Source organism: Echeneis naucrates, chromosome 20 (genome assembly GCF_900963305.1).
Source record: "Echeneis naucrates chromosome 20, fEcheNa1.1, whole genome shotgun sequence".
NCBI classification, from domain to species: domain Eukaryota; kingdom Metazoa; phylum Chordata; class Actinopteri; order Carangiformes; family Echeneidae; genus Echeneis; species Echeneis naucrates.
In genome coordinates, this window is record NC_042530.1 from 13,620,070 (window position 1) to 13,647,528 (window position 27,459).

The 27,459-nt window shown below is 40.9% G+C and overlaps 1 protein-coding gene across 1 annotated transcript in view; it reads right to left on the reverse strand.

Annotated features, from left to right (window-relative positions):
- Window positions 1-17,880: 17,880 nt before the first annotated feature.
- The window catches only part of reck (reversion-inducing-cysteine-rich protein with kazal motifs), a 64,894-nt gene continuing 55,315 nt past the window's right edge, over window positions 17,881-27,459 (reverse strand). Inside the window, exon 21 of the mRNA XM_029529289.1 lies at window positions 17,881-22,298. Within this exon, the coding sequence (XP_029385149.1) occupies window positions 22,077-22,298 (222 nt within the window). The 3' untranslated portion in view covers window positions 17,881-22,076. The remainder of the gene's footprint in view (window positions 22,299-27,459) is intronic.

Below are 27,459 nucleotides of genomic sequence, written 5' to 3' on the forward strand. Positions count from 1 at the left end.
TATTTAGTCCCTTACATGGCCAGAGAATCCTTGTGAACCGCTCTGTGTTTGCTATGGTCATTACTTCAAAAATTCATTATAGCTGGATGGGTCTCACATGGTACACCAAAATACCACACACACACACACACACACGTGCGCATGCAGTGGCTGTTATGTTTAACTAAAAGGAACGCTCTGTTCCCTGTCCAGGAATCACTCTTGGACCCCGACCTGATAGCTGGTGGTGTGGATGGAGCTCTGCCAGTCATACCCCTGCTTTTATTTTAGACTCAGACCTATCCCCACAAAAGACTCAGACACCACCACTTTCTAAACACTGTAGGGCGCGACTGACACTTTCTTTGCAGTGCCCTCAGACCCAGTACTCTTTAATGGTGTTGAAACCTTTCATAGCATTTATTACAGCTCATGATTATGTCTTACAGTGTCCGATCGCTGCATTAATTACCAACTGCTTTCCTGGTACAGTGCGAAAAAATCAAGCTGGTACTGACAGGAGAAAATGATTAAGTATTTTTGTATCTACTTTGTAACTGTGTAGTAATGTTTTAAAGTAGACACAAAAATAGCCTTAAAATGACAGTTTTAATTAAAAAGGGGAGCTGAGCCATTTGTTACATCATAGCCCATACATTATTAATAGTGTGCTATGTTAGGGACAGACTATAGTTAATGTCTATTGCAATGTTAAGGGGGGAAATATAATGCTGCAGGGATTTATTTATTGCTTCAGTCAAGAGATGGCTTCATAATACAGAAAAGACAAAGGCATGGTTGTCCAGCACATAGTAGTTAATAAATCAAATGTATAGCTGTATGACAATTATTGCTACCTGAGGAAAAAAAGAAGACATAAAAATAGGTTCATGAAACCTCCCCAATCTTTAAAAAGCCTAGCAATCATTGTCCTAATTCTTGTAATTACACAATAAGACTAAGGTATGTGGGTTGTAATATATTGTATGGGTCCCTTGGCAAGTTTTATTCTATTTAATTACACATTAAGAATGAGATTGTTGACACTATTGTTTTTCTGACTTGTATTTTGTTTCTCAGCAGGATATGCAGTTCTACCATACCTACACTTATTGGAAAAATAATCTCTTTCTTTCCTTTAAATTGTCCGGGTGTTACTCCTTTGTTTCCATTTGTCTTATTTTATTCAACTACATGTACATCTAAGTATAATATGAAAACAAAATGTATTTGGCTTGGTACTTGGTTCTCACAGAGAAACCACACTGCAAGTCATCCTTTATTGTTAAAAGCCACACAATCACAGTTGTCACCCAGTGCTGTCTGCATAAACACAATTTACCTCAATGTACAGTTACTTGGCTATTGAGGATTACATAATTTATCATGAGATATAATGCTTTTCAGGATATTGAAAGGAAACTTGAATAGCTTAAACATAAAATACTGTAATATTTAAATAACATGTAATTTATTTCCACTGGACTTCATAATGATAGTTTGCTTTTAAAGCCTAGTACAGGAGTGGCTACTCTGAGGTGGAATAGATAACTTTGGAGCCTGCATATTAAGCTGACACTGAATACACAAGTACAAATCTCAGTTTACACATCAGATTCAGGTCAGATCGTACCCATCTTACTATATGCTGAAACCATTTACATGTCACATGGTCTGCCTTCAGTACATATTAAAAGAAGTGACCCTAAAAAATTGTCCTTGCATGTGTCACGTCGCACTTACTGTATGTACAATAAAAATTCAAGCCCCTGCAGCACTGGCATTTTCAACTGATGTTTCATATACCTGAAGTGGAACTTTAGGAACTCTGACTGACTCTAACTGTAGGAACAGTTAAAATCTTCTACCCCCAGAATGACTATCACATATAATAATATAACGTTTATAAGCTGCTTAGAAGTTTATTAGTGGTCTTATTCCTGTAAACTGCAGCTCTGATCAGATACAGTAGCTCCTGCAGTGCTCAGTCCAAACAAACAGCGTTTGTGAAACTTAAGCAGGCAGCAAAAAAAAAAAAAAAAAAAATCTGGTACCAAAGTAGCCTTCAGTAGGTGCATTTAACATTTTTTTATGGCACAACATTACTTCTCTGGCAAGGCCCATCTGATCATGTTCCTTGTATGCTGCCTTTGCAGTTTGTTGCTTTGAAGAGAAACTGATACGTGGAATCGTCTTCCATATGTCTTCTCATGACTATAAAGCCTGCTGTGAGGTCGGAGCTTTAAATACCTTTGAAGCCTGCAGGCTGGGGAAAACTCGAACTGTGACGATGAGCATTGAGAGGCTGCGGACAGACAACAGGAAGGACAGAGGAAAAAAGCAAAAATAAAAGCACCACAATTCTCACCAAATGTCATTTTCTTCTAAAATGGGACGTGGCATATTATGCCTGACAAAGACTTGAGCAAATGGTACTACAGCATGGGGTAATCAGTAGCCTACTGTGTACTGTGGAGGATATACCTATTTACATTATGTGTGGCCCTCAGACGCTACGCTATAAAAGGTATTTAACAGTTGAGTAGCTCTGGGGGAAATATGCTAAAGAGAGCTGAATTCAGCTCACACTTGTTTAGTAAGTTACACGGAAAGGAGCGAAAATTTATATTCACACTGTCGCACGTTATAGTCTGGATTTTTGTGAATGTTTAAAAAGTTTGGTATATGTGAGTCTAAAAAAAAAAAAGAGTGATCCTCAGCTTTTAGACCTTGGATGCATATTGCACCTTAGCTACGTTGATACCACAACTATTTGTCAGAGTAAGTAGATCGACCATTCAATCAGCGACATGCACAAAGCTGCTGCTGTCCAGTTTGTCATGTAGTCAGCAGCGGCGCTACATAGTGTTCTTCAACACAAATTACAGATGCCTGTATTTTGTATCGTTTCACGTCTCGCTACAGTTTAGGGAGAAACATCGTCCCATCATTTCATTAATGTTAAAGCTGCTGTCACATCCACAAAAATGAAAACGCACCACTTAGTTAAAAACAAAACACATTTTTGAAAACGAAGCCAGTGGCACCTAATATTTTGTGGTAAATCATCACCATGTCACGTTTCAAATGCCATCAGCTGTGTGCAGTATTCTGCCTTCTCCTCCCATGATCATCTCTGGCATGCCAGACTAAATTGTATTTGAAGTATCAACTCAAACTCACCCTGAGGACCCATGGCAGTAAAATTCTGCTAATGCATTGATGTATTAGTATAGACAGTTGAATGAAGTCAGATGTTGTTTACACTGGGCCATCTTCCAATCTTGTGGTAATGGATTGCAGTACAATGACAAGAAAGCTAATCCAAATTCCAATTCATCGAACATTCAGCTATTCCTTTCACTTTGATATTACGAGTGTTTTTTTTTTTTTGTTGTTTTACTTTACAGCAAGAGGTATCTGCAGCTCCCCTGTTTTGAAGGCTGTGTCATTCATATGACTTGACATTTTTGTTATTTGCTTACAGAAACATTATTTAAAACATTTTTTTTAAAGATTAACTGAGGAATGGGATGCTGTCTAGGAATCCTCTCTTTAGGTTGTCTGTGATTGCATCACCTCTGCCTACTCCACAGCCCACACTGTGGTCCATCTGTCCCTTGATGGGGTCACCTACGAGCCTGTGACATCAGGGCAACCCTGGAGGACCTCTGAGTTTGGGTCTCACTCCTGCAGAACATGTTGTCACATCCTGTAGTGGTGGCTGTGATCAACGTGATCCAATGAGCTGAGGCAGATTAGCTGCCAGCAACACAGCTCTCTGAATACTAACATTTGAGAACAGCACAAAATGAAATCATTTATAAATGAAGGGCATGAGGTGGAAAAAGGATGCCATACACAAGAACAGAAAAAAAAAAAAAACCTTTAAATGATTGATTGATCGAATTCTCCTTCAGGTTTGACACTCAGGACTGAGACAATGGCACAGTCCTTTTCATCAGAAAAAAATATAATATGTATTCAACTTATTATCATATGTATATACATTCATACCCAGGAAACCTCTTGAAATTAACATCAGTGCTTAGAAAGAAATAATTGCAACTGTGATTTGTGGAAAGACGTGGTATCTTTATTCAAAGTAGAAAGGAATCCATTGTAGGAGCACTTATGAAGAACCCGCTGTTTGTTGATTTCAATTTCGCCTTCAGCACCCTCCAGTGTATCTATTGATTCAGAAAAAGAAAGAGATACGTGTCAACTCATATATTATTAAATGCTAGTGCTCCCCTCTGACTGTATCTGGAATGTAAAAGTCGACAACAGCCTGTCTGAGTCTATGAGGCTGGCCCTGAATAACATCTTCTGATGACACTGCTGTCCTCGGTTTCCTGCACCGAGACCATCACACCCCATCCTTGTACTCTGTGCGTTGTGACCACCTCATTTAGAACATGATGAAAACTGATAACAGCTCAGTCGGTGACCGCATCCCAATGGTTACGCATGAGTAACACCCCCCTTTATCAGACATAGTTCCAAAGCATTTAATATCCATGATACTAACCGACAGCATGTTTACCTAGCAATGTGGAAAACCTGTGCTGCAGTTGAGCTTTTCCAGAAGTCTCAGAGGTTTTTCTTGTGCATATATTTAGGCTGGGGAATGTATAATATAGGCTGGCTCTAAATCACCGATTAAAAGAACCTTTATATATAAGATGGAAAGAGCGGTACTGTGCAACAGTACAAGGCAGGATCTGCAATCAAGACACACAAAGATGGGCAGTTTAAGTGGTTTATTTGGCAATGTGGGATGATAAGATGAGTGGAGCGAGGTTGAGTTCAGGTGTTGTTTGAGTATTTGTTGGGACAACACTAACGTGGGTGCAGTGCTTATTCACAGCTGAATAAGTCTGGGGCGGTCTGACATCTGGCAGGGTGTTACCAGGCGATCCAGGACTGGAGCTGACAGGGGAGAGGTGGCTGGTCAGGTCTGAGGCAGGAACCTTGAATCATTTCCACATTTTTCCCCTGAAAAGTGCTATTTTTAAACTTTTTTTTCCCCCTATTAATATAAGATGTGAAAACAAGCTAAAATATTTCTTTTGATGTAAAATTTAAATTAATGTACCCACATGCCATTGCACTGTACTGAGACAGGGAAGTTATTTGTTTTCTTGCCACAAACTGCTTTATTGTTTCATCAAAGAGCTTGCATTGCTGCCAGTGTCTGAATGTGTTTAAGTAGCAAATGGAATTCACATAAAAGGAAAAATGACTGTTACTTCTTTTTTATAAATGAAAAGAAGGAAACTCAAGTTATTGAAAAACAAGATATGAAAAACAATACAGTCGGTGAGTATATGGAGAGTTGTAAAACCTCTATCTGCCAGATGCTGAGTGGGATTCATATTCATACTCATGATTTCAGTGCATGACAGCAGGAGTTCATCAGCCATTGACGTCCACTCTGGTTTCTTGAACTAGAAAAATCTGTGGGTATTTGGTCAATTTAATGGCAGGAAAGCATGTTCAGTTTGAATCTGAAGTCAACAGGATCGCAGTTGGTAATGAGAATATCCAGTAGCAAGGTTTTGTTTTGCTTCCCACAGAGACAATCCTTGTGGGAGGCTGATAAGAGGACAGCTCTCCACCCTAATCCCTGCAGCCAGCTGTTACTCAGATCATGTATTACTCCCTTGACCTTTGGGATTTCAGACTTATTTTCTCTCATATGAGCTTTTGTTCGCAGCTTATTAAAGGATGTTGCTGAAAAACAATGCACATAGTAGCTATGTGCCTGATAGAGCCATGAGTCAGCAGCTTTTCTGCCAAAACCTTACAGTAGCTGATAGCTCTGGCAGATTCCTCCTCCTAATATCAACTGGTGCAGTGATTTGAATCCTGCTGGAGCAGCCCAAATATAAGTCATTATAGACATGCACAGATATTAGGAGAGGCAAAATCTCCCTCCTCTATAAATGAATGCATTTTAACAACAGATGAGAGTAAATGTATGTTAATAGGGATAAATTCATTACCACACACATCCCTTCTCAACTCTTTCTCCCTCTGTTGTTGCTGTAATATCCAAAACTCTGTAGGTTTTTTTTTTTGTTGTTAGTGTACCTCTACAAACAGGATTAGAGCCAGAGTGACTGAGGGGTGGAGTGTGGTGGAGAAATAAGCAGCATAAAAAAAAAATGGTTTTCTTTTCTTTCATTCTTTAAAAAAAAAAAAAAAAACAGCTCTGTTTTCTTTTATTTCTTAAAGTATGAAGGATTCACCGTCTCACCAGGAGTTGGCAGAATGCCGGACAAGAGCTGGTAGCAGTAGATACCAGCAGAGATTCCCAGTCTGACTTCCTTCACACTTCTATCTTCTATCTCTATCAACTGAATCCTACCATTACACTGCAAAGGTCCCCCAGACACGAAATCACCTCTCTAAAAGAAACAGGCTGCTATTTACATTTTAACATTCCATTTCCACAATTTAAAGATACTTATCTAACACAGGCTAAACAAAATTGCTTAATACGCAGAAGAAGCAAAAGCAAACTAAAACTCTCCGCCTGCACACCCTTCACCTTCATTCAGCCTAACCAGGTAATCAGGGGCTGCTCTCACCCTGTGGATGCATTCTCATGTGTGCACTCCACCTGCACTCTGTCTGCTTTCACTGTTCATGTGTTTGATGAGGGGGAAGCTTTCCCATACCCCTAAAAAACTCCATTCGAACAGCATGTCATTTTCAAAGCCTTTAAATTTCTTCTAAGTGAATACCAAATAACCAAGCAGCCGACAAAGATCATAAAGCACCATGAGAAGCTGTCACGGTTTTGAGAAAAGGTGCCCAAGAGCACAACTGAACAGGGAAGAAAAAGAAATTAAGATTCTTTACTTTGAGGGGGGAACGAAGTACATACACTAAAAGTATCAGAGTCAAAATGGGGAAGAAACAGAGTGCATACAAGCCAAGCCACATGGCACAACAATAATCTGGTTGCAAGCGAGTGAAAGTGGACCAAATGTGCACAGTCATTGGATAAAAAATATGGATGGATCTACATATCGATAAAAATAACTCATAATGTTAAATTTGATGTACCAGACATTTATGTCAATATACTGAATATTTCATCACACAAACATCAGATTGGTATATGGATTAAACAGAATTTATATTACAGGGATCCCACAGCCAAAGAATATCCTTTCGGACAGCTGTATGTCATTTCATTGTAGTGTGGTTTCCGTTGGATACTCGCTTAGTGAATGTGAGTTTGGTGACACATTGGGGTGCCAACTGTTCGATGAACTGAGGATTCCTTCCTCCTAACACAGGAGATGATGATTATCCATTAAAAGTGAGGTTTGGATGTTTACTTTACTGAGCCTGTAATAGATAATCATGATTATTATATAACATAAGTGTAAATGTGTTGGAAGGATGAAATGTGTGCTGAGGAGCCAAGTGTAAGATTACCACCTTTTGATGAAAACCACAAAATCTAAATGCGACACACAATTTTATTTATTCATTTATTCATTATTTATTTTGAGAAAACACAAAAAACAAAAAAAAAATCATGCCTGAGCTGGAGGTCAGTGTTCTTCTGGCTTCCCCCGATTGCATCCAACTCTGCTGGAAATATTAATGTGAAAACATGCTGAGAATAGGAGAAATCCATGTAGAAACATTTTGCTCGTCCATGCAGTTGCTCAGGCCTGCTCCTCTGCAAGGAAGGAAACCACACCACATCATTATGCACATGACAGAAAATATGCAGATAAGGTTAATGGGGCTTATATTTAGTAACACCAACAGGCTGGAGAGAAACATAGAGCGGCAGCAGCACAGTAGTCTCCTGAAGGGACATGTTGTACCTTGGAGTTAATGTTCATCTGCCTTTGGGTAGTTATTTAATTGTTAATTCAATTAATATCCTCAAATGATAAACACGCCAAAACTGTTAACAGGAAAGAACTGAGAGAGGCCCCATTACATCATTAAACGTGCAACTGAGTGTTGAGAAATGGGTTCAAGATTGGATGGAGACAAATATTTATTTATGTAAAAATATGCGAAGGAACACAGCAGTTTGTGAAACATTCCATTTCTTGTACAATACAGAAATCCAGAGGAATCATCTGAACTGGAAAATAACCCAGCAGTTTATTTTCTTCTTATGCAACAAACAACAGCGACAAAAAAAAAAAAAAAAAAAGGACGTGCTGTCAACACACACGCTCCCACTGCATCACATTGATTCACTGAGGCTCGACTTCTGAATTTCCTGTTGTTGTTCCCTATAATCATGGAAATGTCTGTAAACACGCCATGCTGTAATGAAACATCTATTGATGCAGAGCGACGGCATCGGCTTCATGTTCTGAAGTCATGGGGTTTTTTTCAGAATCACATCAGAAGTCAGATTGTATTTCAGTCTACTTCTCCCTTGATTTTTTATTTCAGTAGAGGTTTTCCTTATTTGTTAAAGTTCTCAGTCTCTAGTTTCGAGCCTTCTTCGATACGACATGATGTCAGTTTCTCAGATGATTGCCCCAACCAGAAGAAGACAGACCATAAAATAGGGGAGGATTTAGGGGGCTTGACTACAGTGTAGTTGTACCCAACATGGCAACTTGCCACGTCAATCAGGATAGCTTACAGAGCAGGTCAGATCCATAAATCACTTCTCAGCTCTACCTTCACCTCTGAATATGGTTTTTAAAAACCCAAGATGAGTGATGATGTCTTTTATGGTGCTCTTGGCTTCTTCTCCTGATGAAGACAATGGTTGGCTTTGGGGGCTTTAACCTCTGGCAGATGGTGATAGCACCTGCTCGTGCTGCCCCTTGGACAACAGCTAAAAATGCGCACCGTCTGATCAGACTTTAAAAAGCACAGTATATTTTCACTGACAATTACATGTTACATTTTCAATTCCTCCACCTCAACATAACTTTTTCTTTTGTTTCCATACATAAATCGTATTTTTAGATCTTGTGCATTAATAATACATATTTAAAACAACACTGAGATACTTACACAGTTTTGCCGCTGAAATAAGTACCCAGATTTCCAAACAATGGCAAACCTGCCTTTAAAGGCCAATAAACTCGTTTTCCACTGGCGGTAGTTTGTCGTTTTGTTTAAATGGGAAGGCACACAGTCGAGGAACAGTGACATCACATGTCTCATCTTCTGCTTTGATGAATGATAGCGTCTGTGTCTGGGCAGGTTCACCTGGGTGTTGTGATTTTACATCAATGCTCATTAAAAGCTGGTGCAAAGAAATACTCCTAACTATAGCTGCTTCTGTTGCAGTACAAAGCCCCATTGTTAGTGGGGTTTATTTTTTTTTTTCTTCACCAAACTGTAGCAGCTGTGCTAAACTGAGTTGGGCTCATTCTACTCAAACCACATTCGAAGGAAATGCAGTTAGTGGAAATGTTCCAAGTGTGCAAAAATACACGTTTTGATTGAGCTGTTGTTTTGTGATGGTCTGAGTTTTGGGTTCTGTCGATCTCAGGCTTCGGTGGGGGCACGTAGCTTAGCAATCCTTTCATATTTGATTATAACCACATAGACAAAACCTCCTATATTTCATCCCCTGCGTCGTCGCCAAGCCTGTTGAATTTTATCCACAGATTTCAATAGCTGTGATTCATCATTGTGCCAGGGAATTTAAAATAAAGGCATTTTTTTTGTTTGTGTCACCATCACAGAATGATTTCTTTTTACCATGGAAAGTAGCCAAGAAGAAGTATCTGTCTCATTTTAGTGATCTATGGAACGACTGACTTGAACAGAAATGCTGCATGCACCCACTGAATGTGTTATTTTGCTTTACTTTAAAGCAAGGAACACTTTTGTGTAGTGTGTGACTGTCTTGTTAATGATGTATAAGACAGTGTCTGAGTAAATATTATTTCCGCATCTTCGCAATACTCAAGCAGACCATATGAGAATTTGTTGCTTCACTTTTCCAGTTAAGCTTAAAATGTGGTCTTTGGCTGAACTGTCCTCAGCCTGCTTTCCCTTTTAAAATGTGTACAGCAGCATCATGTTCTTACTTTCCCAGCTAGTATTGTGTCATATTTTCAGATTAGTGGGCCGGTAATTGATTTTGCCTCATGAGTTTATTTCAATGTAGTCTGTTTAATTAAGTCTGCTGTGCCTGATGATAAGTGTGCTTTTCACTCATAACACAACACGTAGCACTTGGTTATCAGCACTTTGCAACAATCAACTAATTTAAACTTATGCTTTGTTTTTTCAGTAAAGAGCTCTGATTTTCTCCAACGAACAATGTGCAAATCAAAGCAGCTGTTTGATTCTAATGCAGGTGTTCTGACTGAATATGCTGAGCATTTTTTTTTTTTTTTTTTTTTTTTTTTTTTGGAGGACCATCCAATCAGCTTGTGTCACACAGGAGGTGGCGGATGCTTGTTGGCTACCATGTGTTTCTGTGTTGATCTGCCTGATTATAGGGTTTCTGGCGGGGCTGCCTGGGGAGGCAGACCTGTTATGTCCTGGCGCAGCACCAGTAGCAGTCAGCCATGGCAAGATGAGGCGCCTGAATCACGAAATAACCCCTTGGAGGTTTTCAGCTGTGTGAGCAAATACTGCCAAATGACTACTGACCCAGTGGATTACTGGAAAAAAAAATATTCCGACACGGACAAAAACAAAAACAACTCAGTTTACAGAGTGCCAATCTGAGGTTGGTCTACAGCATGTAGGAGGTGTCTGTGCCTGCGCTCACTCTCCCTGGTTTAAGTTAGCTCACCAGCAGATGAATTAGGCTTAAGTTAGCCCTTGAGCGAGATGCTCAGCTGTGCTTACGAAGCTGATGGCAGCTTGCCATAGATCTTCGACTGAAGTTTCAGCTCCACGTGCGCTTAACCTTTCTTTCCTTGTTTTGTATTAGCTGCTCTGATGGCAACAGTGGAGCACTCTGAGCTAGAGAGTTAGAGAAAGTGAAAGGAGTTCAAAGAGTCTGCAACTGAGCCTATGGATGCGTCACCACGCGGCGCCCTGCGGGAGCTGGACTCTCCAGGGTCACGACCTGATGTAATTTCCCTCTAAATGGCCCCTCACGTACTGAGAGGGAGCCCCAAGGCTCCCCGGACTTTTAATTACAAAGTTTTAATGAATTCTACATAACTCAGCAAATGGTGGCAACAACTTAGTTCCTCTTCTCTACTTCCACTCACCCATATCCCTAAATTTAATTATTTCTAACAACTTTTATGTCATTTTCTAAAATAAGCAAATAGGAATTAGCTTTGCGCATCGCATTCACGAATACTGTTTATTAATTGGCTTTTTGATGCTGCATACTGTCTGTTAGAGTGTGTTTGTATTGGAATGTGATTTTGCTGACCCTGATTACTGACCCCTTTTACATATGGTGTAGAGAGTTGACATTCAGTGTTCTCTCCTCTCTCACCTCACCCGGGTGGATTGTGGGTGTTTTACCTGCATTGTGTTGCCTGTGATAATGTTTGCAACTTGCCAGGTGGAGTGTTTGAAGCTTGAGGGCACTGCATGTAATTTCTGTTTTACTGATTGCCTGTGGATAGATTGCTGATAGGTAAAAAAAAAAAAAGAATAGAAACAAATTATCTACCACCACCGCTGAGTTGGTGTGTAATTGTATTGTACGATTTCAGCAGCACACGTGAAATATTGAAAAATTGATTTGTGACAGCACAAGGCAGCAATTTGCTCTTTATAGCACAACACAAAAATCCTTTGGTGTACTGTTATTGTTTAAAAAAAAAAACAAGCACAACCAGTTCAGATTTTAAAGCACTCAAACTGTATTACCCCTGATGCAAACTCCCTACACTCACTTCTCATGGCTTTGCTTTTGGATCTCCTGCTCAAAATTTAACTTCTACAGGATCATATGCCTTTGATTTGATGGATGATGTATTTAATTTTGGATTAGAGCGTCGTGATTTGTGATGAGACACTGCAGTTTTGCCCTTAATAGAAAGATTAGGTGATCCCAGAAATGAGATATCTGAGATAAAAAAAAAATGTTCCTGTTTCTTCTTCTTGTCATTTCTCTCCCTTGCCTCTACATTCTCCCCTCCACACTAGATGCCTCTGCGATGGCGAAGGATCTGCTGGCAACAGATGGCGTCCAGCAGGCATGAGTGGCTCCTGATGGGACAGATGGGGGATGCTGGTCCCATTAACACGTAAGGGCAAATCGCTGCCTCGCCCAGTCCCCTGCATGGATGGTAGGAAGAGATGATGATAGAGGACCAAGGTGAGGCTTTAATGAAGACATGGGGAAGTTGATTTGCGGCAGCGGTTATGTGGAAAATATGAAATATGATCAACGAGACTGATAATAGTGGGAGGGGAGAGGCCTAGTAAGACGTACTGTATCATCAACCGTCACTGTTTCATTTAAGTCAAACATTGAAGTTTAAAACCGAAGTTAAACCATGTCCACTCTCCATTGCCATAATCATCATAGATATCTGTGTGGCCATCTCATGTACCTGTAAATGTTGTGTATCTGACAGTTTATCATTTTGTCGTTGTTCAATACTGCAGCGCTAAAGCCGTTAAATCGGACAGGAGGAGCAGACTCAGTGAAGCCGCTAACTCTGAAGCATGTACTGCTAATGCATTAGATAAATGTGAAATATATAAAAACCCAGACAGGACGAGGACAAGTGTCTGCGACGCAGCATTACCATATTCCACTCAATTATCTATGTGACTTATGCAGACATTTATTGAAGTGCCGGTGATTCAAAAGAAATTCTGTATCATTTCAAAACAGAGCTTTATAAATTTAACACTGAAACTAGTTAGAGAACGAAAAAATGAAACTCTACAAACTGAGGGTATAACATATGGATATAAGTATGATGGTATTGAATTTAAGAGCACCAACAGTGTCAAGGTAACTCACATATGGCAGTGGTCTGTTGCAGTTGATGTTCTGTAAACAAACGATGCCTCACAAAGCCCTGCCATTGATATGAAACGCAATGCAATTTCTGTCTCCTGTCTAAATTATTGTGGTCCTGATCAGTCATTCATTCATTCATTAATCTGTGGAGACCTGTGCAGCATTGAAATGAACCCAGGACTACCAGAGAAAAGGGATGTGTGTCCGACGGAGCAGGATGTTTCTGAAAGTGAGAGGCTTTAAATAGACTTAATTTCCTGTAAATGGTAGTGAGGAAAAAAGAAGAAAAAAAAAAAATCTCTGATTGTTTGGAAGATCTCATCTCATCTCATCTTCAGGGTTGCAGAGCGTGCTGGAGCCGATCCCGGCTGGTGCACTGGGTGAGGGCGAAGTTCACCCTGGACAGGTCGCCAGTCTATCACAACACCAACATATAGAGACAAACAACCATTCGCACTCACATTCATGTCTAAAGGGAAACTAAAGTCACCAAGTAAGATCCACACGTTTGTCTTTGGACTGTGGGACGAAGTTGGAATACTTGGAGGGAACCCCACACAGAAAGGCTGCAGGCCTCGGAGCTGAACTTTGGAAAGTCTGTGACTTGAAAGAAAATCGATCCAATATTCATTCTTTCAAGTGACAATAGGACAAAAGAATCTTAATCAGCGATCATGGCTACCTCTCCCTTCGGAATGAAAGGACTTCTGAGGGTTGAAACTCTCAGTCAGAGGAAATAATTGGAAATGAGCCACCTCCTTTTTCAGCTATCTTTGACTGTAGTGTGATGTCAATAGGATTCATTTCGAAAACTTACTAATATGAATTCAAAAACTCAACTGGGAAGTTGATCCCTGCTCTAGGACTGCTGGATTAAGTCCTTTCATATTGGGTGTCTGCCATTACCAAATCCCGCCTAATTCTCATGTTTACCGACATGGCAGATCAGTAGATTAGCAGATAGCTCTTTAACTAAGTTTAATTTAAGAACACAAGAGGCTATACTGCACCCTCTGAGGGACCTGGTTTCGAAGAGCGGCAGAAGTCCAGCTAGTTGGGAGAGTATGGTAGAAGTAGAAGAAAGCAAGTGGTAGAAATAAAAGCAAAGCAACACTTTCATAAAGCTCCTTTAAGTATCTTGAAGTTTGAGAAAGATCCACGAGAACAAGAGGGTTACATAATGAGCCATCTTTAGTTTCATCACAACTCTTTTATGATTCCGCTTGTTATTAGTTGGAAAAAATTGCCTTGGGAGGGTATTGATGAGAAAATTGCAAGTGCTGAATGGGATGTTCTGCTGCCTACTACCAGGGTATTTTTACTGTGGTTATGATCATATAATCTGGCTGGGATGACTCGGAGGCCTCATCAGCTCCTTGGAATCCAGCAGTCACAGCTGAAGGAACGTCTGCCTCTCAAACCTGAGGGGAACAACATGACACTGATGGAAATGGAAGCTTTGGGGATTTGGCTGCACTGCAGGTAGATCCCATGTCCTTGAAGGGCCACTCACACACAGATGATGTCCACATGGATCTGGACAGCAGCTTTAGAGTCACTGTTGCCGTGAGTCTGCTGGACTTCACCCACTTCACCTCAGCCTGCAGGCGTGTGGTTCATCTCTGTAAACACGGACTATGCTTTGTTTGCGCACGTCTGGTCTCAGTTAAGCCAAACTCTTCTGGGAAACATTTCGTGCTTTTGTTTTTGGAACATGTGACTTCTCACACTTCTGGACCTGCAAAGCCTCCACACACTTTGGACTCAATTGGTCTTTAATATCCTGTGTGTTTTCGCTGCGGAGGAAAGATGACTGCTGATGAATTTAATGAAGGAGCCTCATCTCAGCTCATTAACCCTCACTGCACATTTTCTTATGAGCTAATGTGGCTCTGAGGGGACAGGGGGCGAGCAAGGAACATGATGTGAAAATATGAGAAGACTGAATTTCTGCAACTTTTCTTTCAAATTCAGAGTCCAGGGCAGCGTGATCAACTACTCAGCCCCGGCTACAGTGAAGCTCAATGACTGAGAAACTACCGTAAGCATAAAGTTGCAATTTTCAACAAAGCTCTTAAGCTATAAGGCCAAGAGGAGAAAGCAAGAGGAATCATGGCAGGGCCTCTGCAGAGCCTCCTGTGATGATCTGAAAGAGTGGCCATGAATCAGGAGCTGCAGAACTGTTTTTTTTTTTTTTTTTTGTTGTTTGTTGTTTGTTGTTTTCTGTTCTTTCCACAGTGGGAGGAGAAGAACTAAGGGATTTGCAGTGTAAATCCAGCTGCTCACTGCAATCTGCTGCGCTCCCATCTCAAAATTCTGTGAGCGCAACACAACAAAGTGTTTTCCCTGGGAAAAACTAACAGCACAACAATGAGCTTAATGAGGAGAGAATCAAACTCCGACTCTGTTTCTCAAAGTGTTTCATTATGTCGGCTTTCAGCTCATGCTTGGCGCTCAAGGAAGACGTCACACTGTGGCACAGAGATGCAAACCTGAAACGTCTGCAGGACACCATTGACAATCGCCAGCTGGCTCTTATTTAGCAGGACAAAGGGGTCAAAGGTCAAACAGAGTGCTCAGATGGTGTTAAATGTGTCTGGCTGTGCCTCTGTCTTATTCTGTGAAGTACAGCTCGCTTGCTGCATTTCATCTTGGATGAAAGCGCGCAGCCACATGCCAGGCAAATACAGCTCCAACACTGTCAGTCCATACATTCTCATTTAAAAATGTCCCGCTTCATGGCAGAAATTAACACGTTTACAGTCAAAAAAAACTTCACCAGGGCTTCATGCTGTGTATAAAGGTAGTGCAGAGATGTATATAGAGGTAGTGACAACTGAGCTGCCAGCTCTGAGCTTCATCATTTGGGTTTACAGTATATATAGCCTTTGGGAAAAACAAATAGAAACCTCCTGAGCCAGATGATGTCATCAAAGATCAACATTGTTGTACTGCGTTGAAGACTGATCATAACTCTGGCAGAAATGCCCACAACAAAGCCGTGACACATAATTGATAAGAGTGAGATGTGGAAATTCATAAGATATATGAGTTGTATGGGCGAGGCGATCTAGTGCAGGCGATGAATGGCGCCGAAATGAAACTTGAGGATAAACCTAAAACAAAATTACCAAAGTCAATTGTGGTGTGTGTGGAGAGGAGCAGAGAGAGATTAGCTGGCAGCCAAGATGGCTGTGCCTTTGAGCAGATCCTGATATACTAATCTCCCGCAGAAAAACACAAAAAGCTCCTGATCCTCGAGTCTGTTTGTATAAAATTGCTAAATTAGACAAGAAAAACAATTTCAATTGTTCGAAACTTCAGTTTCTGGCTGCAAATTTTTAAAGCAAATCACATTCCCATCAGTCTCAGGTGTAATTCGTGCTCATAGCTACCTATTACGTCCAATAATGACAATCATATCATTTTATTTGTGCACACATCCTATTTTTCCATCAACATGTGCCAGCAAGGCTTCTGCGACCTGAATTTGCAGGCACTTTCATTTCACAAAAGGCAAAAAGTCGAGATTCTCAGCTCAGCCCTCAATCATCGAACATTATCATTATGATGACAAAAAGTTGGAATTTAAAGAACTATTAATTTTTCTTCAGCGCAATTATTCTCAGCCGTTGGCAGTTAAACACACTGTACTCGCGAAGCTCTATTCTAGGCTTTTTATTTATGCTGAGATAAGCTTGCATTCAAAGCTGCATGCAGGCCTAATGCTATAATACATAATAAGCTATTTATAATATTAAACAAGTTAAACACATAATCTTGGCTAAGAGCAACAGTCACAGCTGCCAAATGGAGGAAGGACAGCCGACTGTGTGAATATGTAAATGAAGGGGGTTATATCACTGCTCCATCATTAGAGAACATGAGGATCTGACTATAATTACATCTGCATGCTCCAGTAATGAATGTGCTGCTTATAGTCTAATGGCGCGCGCTGACTATCTTGACAATTTTAACCTCATTCTTAAGCAACTCCCATAACTTGTACGTGTTAAAGCAGCACATACCAGGCTTTGATGCTTCTCACAGTTGCCACAGTCACATGCCTCAGTAGGGATGTTTAATCTGTTCATATCCCAGCAGCTGGGTTTGGTGAGAAGCCTCCGAATTACTGATTGAACCAATGAAATACAAAGTGTTACCTAAATATAACTTGCGGGTTCAAAGATAACCAATCAGCTCATTCGGGCATGAGGCTTTAAACCTCTGATTTGAATGGAAAGCCTCACTTATGGGTTAGCAGAGCACATTGTTAAAGACCCCATAACGACAGCAGATGTGCACATATATACTTACTTTTGCTTCATTAGCATGCTACTATGACAGCATTGTTCAAACTGCGCCTCCTGGTGCATCTACAAACATATAAATTGGCTAAAAAGAGAAATTTATCATTCATTTAGAACTAGACACGCCAGCAATCATGTAATTTTCCCACATTGTTTGCTTGCAGCCACTTAGTCATTTTCAACAGCTTTTCAAAGTGATATAGAACTTGGTACCAACTGAGCATTGATCATTCACTTCAGGTTCTTCTGTGAGAAGGTGTGTGTGTGTGTGTGTGTGTGTGTGTGAGAGCAAGAACACAACTCAAGATTGTATTTATATCCTGGTGGTTTGAGATTCATACGTCAATCCCCCGAGCAGAATCCAAACATCTTATACCTCGAGAACTTTTCTAACAAATGATGCAACAGATCAGCTCTTTGTGTTTCTTCCTGGCATTCAGGTAAGGCTTCAAGCACATTAGGAACTAATGCAGACGTAGCTGTTGCATACAGTTTGTTGTGGCATCTGCAGCTTTAGCAGCGAACGCGATTTGAAATGAAATCTTTTGGTTTTCATTGGTGAGGCCGCTGAGCTCAGATTGTCTCTCACAACAGACAAAAACACAGTGTTGGTTGTGGTATTGCTTTTTTATAGTTCATGAAATATGCATCGTGTTGATTTTGTTATCCAATTCCTTTTTTTTTTTTTTTTTTTTTTTTTTGGGGTTCATGTTCAAGTGAAACAGTCATCAAAGAGCCATTACAAACCATATGCAGAAACACGCAGTATTAGGCAAAACTGCCCAGACCCCACCTCGGCTGATCAGTCCGAGTCCTCCAGCCTGCCTTAGGCTTCAAATGCTCAGGGCAGTTGACTTCCATTTCATGCCATGACACCACATTTATATCATACTAAGAGACAGGAGAAATGAGCTTCTTGCTAAAAGTACTCCTCCCTCTGCAAATGCAGTTGTAAAAAGCGAATAAAAACACTTCCATACTGTAGGAAAACTTGAAAATTCTGAGAGAGCTTTCTTTTTGAGAGTGAGATGTGAGGATGGTTTGGAAATTCTGGTTATTCTATGCACCCAGTGGATGCACCTAGTTCTATCTGGTCTAATGCTGACCTGACTGCCACGCTGCGACCAACACCTCAATGGCCAATTTGAAACAAGGCATGGAGCCGGGCGTGGAAAAGAAATGAAAAGTAGACAGGAACATAGTCGCTGTGGAAATGGACCAAGCGTCACAAGGCTAAATTCCTCTTGGCGTGGTTTAAACCTTAAACACAGCAGCGACTTCCTGCTTCATAGAGACATATCTTGTTAGAAGTTTGGAAAACTGTATGATTTGTCTGAGCCGACGTGTGTGACAAGCGGCGTTGCCATTGTGGCGGCGCAGTGGAACGGAGGGGCCACAGATACATGACCTGGGAGTTGTGAAAATGGCAGGAAGGAGGCCAGTGATGACAGCGGCTAATAGCGTTCGGCACCGGGGCGACAAGGGAGAGTGAAATGGTCGCACAACTGTGATTGTTGCCAGCCATGTGTGATTTGGGATGCAAGTACTATGCAAGTGAGTGTACCGTCTATTTATTATCAAAATGGTTTGAGACAGTGTGAGATTTAGTTAATGTTTATTGCACAGTGAGGAAACAGACTGTTGCTTTTACCGAAACAAACTTAACCTCTACCAGTAACACTTCCTCATTGATCAGATGAATCAGATTAAACATTTGTGGATTTGGGCAGAGGCAGGCTAACTGTCTCCCCCTGCTTCCAGTGTTTGAGCTAAGCTAAGCTAACCGTGACCGGACTCCCAGTGTGTGTGTGTGTGTGTGTGTGTGTGTGTGTGTGGACCGATATCGATCGTCACGTCTCACTCTGAGAAAGGAAAGCAAACAAATGGTGACTGTTCCACGACTTCGGCTGAGTTTGAAATAGTTTTTGTGGCCTGAAATCAACGTTGAAGAACATATGCAAGCAGCCAAATCTTTGTTTGGCCCCAGAGGATATAGACATAGTAATAACCATAATTACAATAATTCAAAAGATAATAACAATAAGAGATGGAGGAGCCGTGGTGAGGGTTCCCTGCTACAGAGCTGCCTAGCACAGTAATACTGTTTGACATTGGGACACGTGCTGTACAGGCAGATAGACAAACACATAGACACGGGACAACACACACTGAAGTACATTCTGGAATAAAAACACTTCATAATTGTTATCATGCAATAAAGGATATAAAGTATTCGTTTAAAAATACACACAAAAAAAAACAAAAAACAAAAAACAAAAAACAAAAAACATGGCACATTGGTTATTATTACCTCAATCCATTATCAGGTACATATCAAATATAGAGACATTTCTTAACAAATATAAAGTTATTGTATTTTTATTATTACTTCATATAAGACACTATATGCAAGGCATACTGTGGAAAATCTTCTCTACCCAAAGTGGAGTGTGGGTAGTGACTACGTGATTGTCCTTTGTTGTTATTAAATGGCTTCTAGTTCATATATACAAAGAGGAAGCATCCCTTTTAATACTTTTTCAGAGCTACTGGCTTCACACAAAGGGAGTGACGATCCAGGCTGTTCCACTGCTTTACACGGTAAAACGTCATTCACCCACTGCTGGGAAATGTCCTGAGCACACTTTAATGGAAGTGGTGCTCAAAATACTCTTTTGCCTCAGATAATGATCCAATTTCAGCCAATACGGTCTAATATCCCAGCTAATATGAAGGAATTATACTGATTTTAAAGGTCCATTCTTCAGTTTGGCACGCAGGAGGACATTACAGGGAAAATCCACCATTTGTAGATATCAAGATCAGTTTGTTTATTTGGGGCATTTTGGTAAAATAACCTTAATGTTGCTACTATGGATGTAAACAAGGTTAGATCAGGTCAGGCTTGGAGAGCAGCCATTTATTTTTAATTCTGCAAGTTTTTAAAGTTAACTTTATGATCTGCTGTTTGAAAGACAGCAGCGCTCACCAGACGGGGAGCACCATAAATCAAATATCAAATGACATTATGGGAACTCAGGACTGACAGTTAGGATTTATGGTCCTCTTTTGAAAAATGTCTCTCTTGCAAGTTGTCCTATTTTATGAAAGTGCAACACGGGATTGGTGGAGAACTCCGTTAACCACAAATGCTCACTCAGCATCTCTGAGGACCATATTCCAACGCTTACAGTCAGATCGTTTCCTCCCCTGAAGGCAGCCATTTGTTTCGCTTCGTTTTGTATGTTATAAAATGAACAGGAAATGTTAAATAAAGCAGAGACCAAATCTGCTCTGAAATTCCAGAGTCAGCTGCTCAGAACAATCTCTCCCACGCAAAAGAGCGACAAGAGCCTTTGTCTTCTGGATCAGATTGTCTGATGACATTGAGCATTATTGATTGCCAAACCTCCTCTGGCTTTGGTTTCTCCAATTTGAGGATTTATAATGTTATTAATTCAAAACAGTTTAAACTGTTAGTGGGGGGGGGACCATATTTATTATCATCATTATTATATTTATTCCTGAATCTGTTTAATGGATTGGTTGTCTTAATGATTTGAAAACAGTTCAATTAACTAGCTGCCTTCACTAATTCTTTCATTCAAATTAATTTGGATCTGCTGAAAAACATCGCAATTTTTCCAACTTGGAAGTACGAAAATTCTGAAATAATCTTGTGACATTTACAGAATTACAACTACATGGTAACTGAACTGCTGCTTTACCATAATACTGATTTCACTTCTGGTTTTCGCTGGAATATTACATCATATTCTGATGTATTTGCCTGCACTCAGGATAGATGAGTGACATATTGTTTGTGAACACCACGTCAGTTAAAGTGTTGTCAGGTTTGTTTTGGACAAAAGCTTCAGGTCATCAAGTAAAGACTGACAACTTATTGATCTTTTTTAGAATCCAGATCATCACTCCGGCTCTGATGCATTTCAGAACAGAAACTGGGCTACTTAAATATTTGAACTTTTTTGTTTGGCTTTTGATCTGGTCACATTTCGGGCGGTCTGTTTCGTCAGCAGCCGCTGACTTTAGTTTCATCTGAGCTGGCTCATTCTGTGAGCACGGCATTAACACTGGTGAGGTTAGAGGTTAAAACACTAGGTCCACGTACAGGATGCACTGCGGTTCACGCTCTAATTTCAGAGGCTGATCAGGCTGCATCCGATACATCACAACAGAGAAGTCTGAATTTACTGACACCAACTACTGTGTCTGTGTGTGTGTGTGTGTCTCTAAGGGAATTTCAGGTAACTTGTCAGGCAGATGTGCTGCCAAAGAGGGATGTTTCACCCTAGTCTGTTGCCGAAATCCAACTGGATGCACACAAACATACGCACAAAAACAACACAACACGTGAAGCCTCAGGACAAGGCAGGGAATCATGAAATTGATGTCCCAACAGCTTTCAGAGGAGTTTGCAGCTGGGACTAATGGAAAAACACTGCTGTTATGAAGCCAAATGCTTCTCAAAGGTCAAACACACACACACACACATACTCACACTCACACAGACACACACACACACACACACACTAAAGCCCACTTCACTGGAAGAAAAACCCAGTGAGTAACTCATCCACTCAAAAACTCAATAATACTGTTCATCTCTTGATACATAAGGTTTCCATGGTAATAGCTTTTCCACCGCCTTGATTGTTTAACGCAGGTGAGTTGATTCCAATGATTGTCAAAAGGCGCTGCCGCCTCTTCCTGCTCTTTGACAGTCCAAACACACTCACCTCATGATGCCCCTGTGATCCTTGCAAGGGGGGGGGGTGGGGCTGGGGTCTGTGCGCATGGAGGGGGTTTACTTTGGTTACAGGGGAGGCTGGGAAAAGACGATTAGGCACTTAGAGCTGGAAGAGGCTGGGGGCTGCGGCGATGAGGACACCAAGGAGTAAGTACAAGCCCGGAGTCAGGGGTGAGGTGGGGGCACCCCCGGTAGAGTGGATGGAAGAGGTTTTGATTTCGGAAGTGAGGAAGGCAGAAAGTGGGACTTGGGAAACAAGTGTTGGGCTGGCATAGTTGATGAGGGAATCGATTTTCTCGGCCTCCTTACTGCAGGCTTCGATCTGGAAGAGACGAGAACAGCAATCTTGAGTTCCACCCACTTATCTCTGTGACCTCTGCCACTCCCTCTGTCCTTATGAGTCTGATGATTAGTGTATGGATGCATTTCGGTTTTGTAATACTTAAAGTATAGGTATAACAAGTTGTCCGTCAGCAAATCAATGTCATTCATCTCTAATGATTCATAATCATTCTATTTGGTTGAGCGCATAGTTCACCGCACACCGATATAAATATCGAATGTGGTGTTTCGCAACCTCTTCCACCTTAATTCTCAAAATGCAGCAGGGGAAACGCTGTTGTTCTTATTTGTCTGACAGGGTAGAGATCACGTCTTGGTTCACCATCTGGCTCTGACTTTTTCACTTTAATGCTCCCTGGTGCTAACCAGTGATCCATTTTGATGACCAAGTTTTGGCATGAAGGAATCTATTAATGTGCAATACAAGCACACAATGTGGCCTGGCAGGCAGTACAGCAAAATCCTTTCAGTGGTTTATTGCAGTGGAAAAAACAATGACGGCGCTTTGTAACATTAAAACCATTATTCATACACACCGGGGCAGCATGGCGGCATAGTGGTTAGTGCTGTTTCCCCACAATAAGAAGGTCATGGGTTCGGTTCAATTTGCATGTGCTCCCCGTGCCTGTGTGGGTTTCCTCTGGGTACTGCGGTTTCTTCCCACCATCCAAAGACATCTTGTTTGGGTTAACTACTGACTCTAAATTGTCCCTATATGTGAGTGTAAGTGTGAGTGGTTGTTGGTCTGTCTCTGTGTGTTGGCCCTGTGATGGACTGGCGACCTGTCCAGGGAGACCCCGCCCTCGCCCAGTGCGAGCTGGGATTGGCCCCAGCAACCCCCGTGACCCGGAAATGAATAAGCGGTTGAAGATGAATGAATGAATGAATTCATACACACCTTTTGGGAACCGCTCAGCCTTAGGTGTGACACGATGGAGTCTACAGTGTGTGAAGGTTTGAAATTTAAACAGATACAAATCTAGTGAATCGATACAACAAAGTCCGTTCCTCATGCTTCTGTTTGGCGTAAACGGTGAGAGTTTAATGTAAGTACTTGGACTGCAAGGGCTGAATGTACAACAGCTGCTAAAGCCGAGCTACAGTAATCAAAGTGACAAAATTAATTAGATATATTAGGATAATTCGAAAGATTAACATCATTAAAAAGGTAATAACTGGGTTAAGAGATGGCTTTATGGTATATATAGTATATATTTTAGTATAACCAGAATTCAAGACCAAAAATTTTATCATAACATTTCATTTCACAAAGTTCTGAGTTGTATCAGTTTCATCAACAAAAAGGCATCACGGATGTAAGTGAGCGTCAGGCCTGTATTCATCAACCTGAGTCCAAACATAACAAAAAAAAGTGGTAGGAGAAGCTGTTGCCTAGTAACAGGTAAAGCTAAAACCTTGCTAAATTTTCAACGAAGCTGATGAGATTGTTTTTGCTTTGTGTTCTTTTTGGTTCAAGTTCATCTTTGTTTATTCACTACAGCTGCTCTTCTGTTCATGAAAAATGTATTCGTCTGTTACATATTTCCATCGTCTGCTCTTGAAATCTCTCTGGTATTCATAAGGTTAGGGGTCTCTTGAGCTCATAGTGTGGCAGCTATTATGGTTTCATGCATAGTTTTAATATTGCACTCTAAATAGCTTTCTTTTCAATTTCTGTTTGCTGGTAATCTTTCAATCTCAATGCAAACTGAGACAAAGTTGTCTTCATGAACTTAAACCCCTCACTTCAGCTATAGATTGAACATTTTAGAGGCCAATCCAAGTTGGCTCCATGAACTTTCAAAAATATTCATTGTAAATCTGTCGGTTTTTGTCCATTATTGGCTTCCAGAGAGTGAAATTAGAGAACCGCAGGCTGAAGGCAAATAGGTGAGATTATTGGAGCATTCAGTCTGAGAGAATCTTTCATTCAGAACTGACAGCAGACGCCACCGGAGGCATCGTGTGTTGAAGCCGTCTGCCCACAAAGAGTAAGGCCCTCTGGGATTCTCATTAAAATCTGGACAACAGCTGGACAACAGAAGGAGCAAATGTTTTCAGTTTTGGTCTTCGAAGGTCAACTTCTCTGCGACTGACCAAAACAGCATTTGGCCATGTGAACGCAATATCTTGAGAAGACTTCAAATGATGTGCAGTTTGACTTAAAGGTGAAAAGTGTGATTGCACACAACATGAATTAAAACTGCCAGAGAACAGGCTGTAGAGGCATACAGGCACCAGCTATTTATTTTGATACAGGTTAATTAGCTCTGGCACTGCAGACCATCACTGATAATGGACGTTTTGGACAGGCAGGAAAGCAGCTTGTTCATTTAAATTGCTGCTCCCACGAGGCCATCCTGTTTTTTGTTTTTTTTTTTTTTCCATTGGGCCAGAGAAGACCTTGAGAGGAACACGCAGAAAAATGAAACTACAGTATCTGCGCCCTCATGATTCCACACTCCTCCCACAGATTGGCCCTTTTTTACTGAAAGGTTTCACCTCCCGGATTCTCCTGAAATGATAAAACGAAAGCAACCTTTTTGTGATACCGTCCCTCTGCAAGGACGCCGTGAGGAAGGTACACTGCTGTCACTTCTGTTTATGTTTGGATGGCAGTGAATATAAAATTATTTTTAGGGACGATTAAGTAGAGCTATTGTGACACAGCTGCTAAGGAGCTCTGACCATGTGAATTTACTTTTCTTGTCTTCTTGTCACGTCTTCATCTATTTATTATTATTCTTTGCTGCATCGATCTATCAACAGCTTTTATATGACACATATTCACTGCTTTTGGGCATGAACTGATTCTGGTCCAGGATTACATTAAATTGTAACCAAAGACATCGGTTAAACACCAGCCTGAAGACATCTCAAGTGCTGCTGCATGTGTTTTAACCCACTTTCTGAATGACACACTTAAATCTCTTGCCTTCAGAATAATCTACATGATCCGCTTTCATGAAGTGGGAAGCTCAGTGAACTCCAAGATTATGATTTCCTATTTCCTTTATGATCACAATCAGTTATGCCATGACTTCCTTGGATTTAGCCAACTATACAGAGCTTGAAAAATGATCACCCCCACCAACACGATGCAGAAAAATGGTCAGACTCTCCCTTGTCTGAGTTACAGCGGATAATGGCCAGAGCTGATTTTGCACAATGGCACAGCGAAGCTGCCCTGTCATCTTTTGATCATTTTATCCTATTTAACGCTTGTGTCATAATAACTGTGTGAATTCTTGAGCTGTGGCCAAAAATATGCTTTGAGTCCACACTGACCTTTAACCTTTGACCAATGAAATGGAATCGCTTCATCTGAGTGAATATTGCCAAACTGAGGAAATTCCCTTGAGGACTTACTCGGATACTGCTTTTACAGTGAGGACGGATGGACAGAGAACACAAAACCTCCAGCTCAACCTGTTAACAGGAAGATCTTCTTCTGGAAAAACCGTGCCATACAGACAATAATGGCAAGACACTGCCCGCCTCCGCCTGGGATACTCATTATTCACATATTGTATCCAGATGAAGTGGGAACCTGCCAGTTCGCTATTCCATTTGCACAATCTAGTTTTTCTTGTTTACTTGAAGAAACTATCTGGGGAGGAAAGTGGATCAGAGGAAGGGAAGGCAGCTTTGTGTGCTCCTGTCTGTCAGTGGCACAATAGCTATCCCCTGGTTTATTGTGCCAAAAGATCAACATCATGTTATATTGGACAAGGATTGAACTTAGAGAGTGACACCAAAAACTCATTTGGAAAATATTTTCTGAGCTAATTTATCGAATGAGAAGTAGGGCCATTTTCACATAGACTTCAAAAGTGGAATCCTCTTCTGATGGCTTTGGGCAGAATGAAGGTTTAGAGCTCTTCAACTTCATTTTGAAGCCCAAGGATGTCCAATTTGAGCTAGACACACATAAATATGTTGTGATCACAGAGGATTCATTGTCTACTCGCACTCACACTCAGACCTACTGTCCGCACAGAAAGGCCCCAGGCCCGGGAACTGAAACCACGACCTTCTTGTTGTGGAGCAACAGCGCTAACCGCTAAACCACCGTGTTGCCAGGGAGGAGGTTAAATGTTAAATCTGCATTCCTGTGCACGATGACTGAAGTGACTGTGAGTACATTAGAGAGATAAGCTCAGCAGTGTATGCACCGTTCTGCTGTACTCCTGGTGACTGCAACTCGTCTTCATTCCTTGGCAAAGCAGTTCATTTAGGGACATTTACAAGTTCTGACTGGATGAGTTGCCCAGGGCCCTGACATTTATGTATCTTATGTAATTGTGGCTTTCTTTGTAACATTCAGGCTGCACACAATCAGAGAAAATGCATTTCAAATTGCTTTTCTGTCGCACCGTATTGCCTTTATCACTCTATTATCACCTCTTGCGGACAAAAAAAAAAAAGAAAAACTAAAAACAAAACTAAAAAATGGCTTCATAAATGCTAGAGTTTAGAAAGAGCCAATTAATGTTGTCGAGGAAATTGTCCTCACATCACATCTCTCTAATAATAATGCTTTTTTCCTTTCAAAGCGCAGCACAAAGATACCATTGCTCCTTTTTTGTTGTGTTTCAATTCAAAGTGGACAATGCAAAACAAATGTCGGGAAAAAAATGGGACTGAGGGTTTTATTAGTCTCGTGTAAAGATAATTTGTATGAATTGTCCTCAGTCCATCATCAGTCACGTCCACTGTGACCTCCCGTTCTGCTGATTGCTATAATTTCAGTCTGTCATTTAGCATCTGACTCATCTGTTTTGCAACTTGTTTGTGGGTTATTTCTCACACTCTAACACAAACTGACAGTATTACAAAAAATGTTGTTGATTTCAACAACGATCACTTTGAAAGGACATACGAGGACAACTCCCAAGGCTGGGTTTTATTTTCTTTGAGAACATGTCACTGTACCTTGGTTTTGTCCACTTCCATAAAAATCACAATTTTTCTATTCTAAAGTCATTTTCCCAACTTCCTGCATGTGAAACGCTACAGTTCCTACACATTAATCACAGCTCCTCACTTTAACCACGGACTCATGGTGTCTGTTCAAAATAAAAAAATAGAAAATACAAAAATATACCTAACCCCTAACCCAGCCCTCACAGCCTGTAATT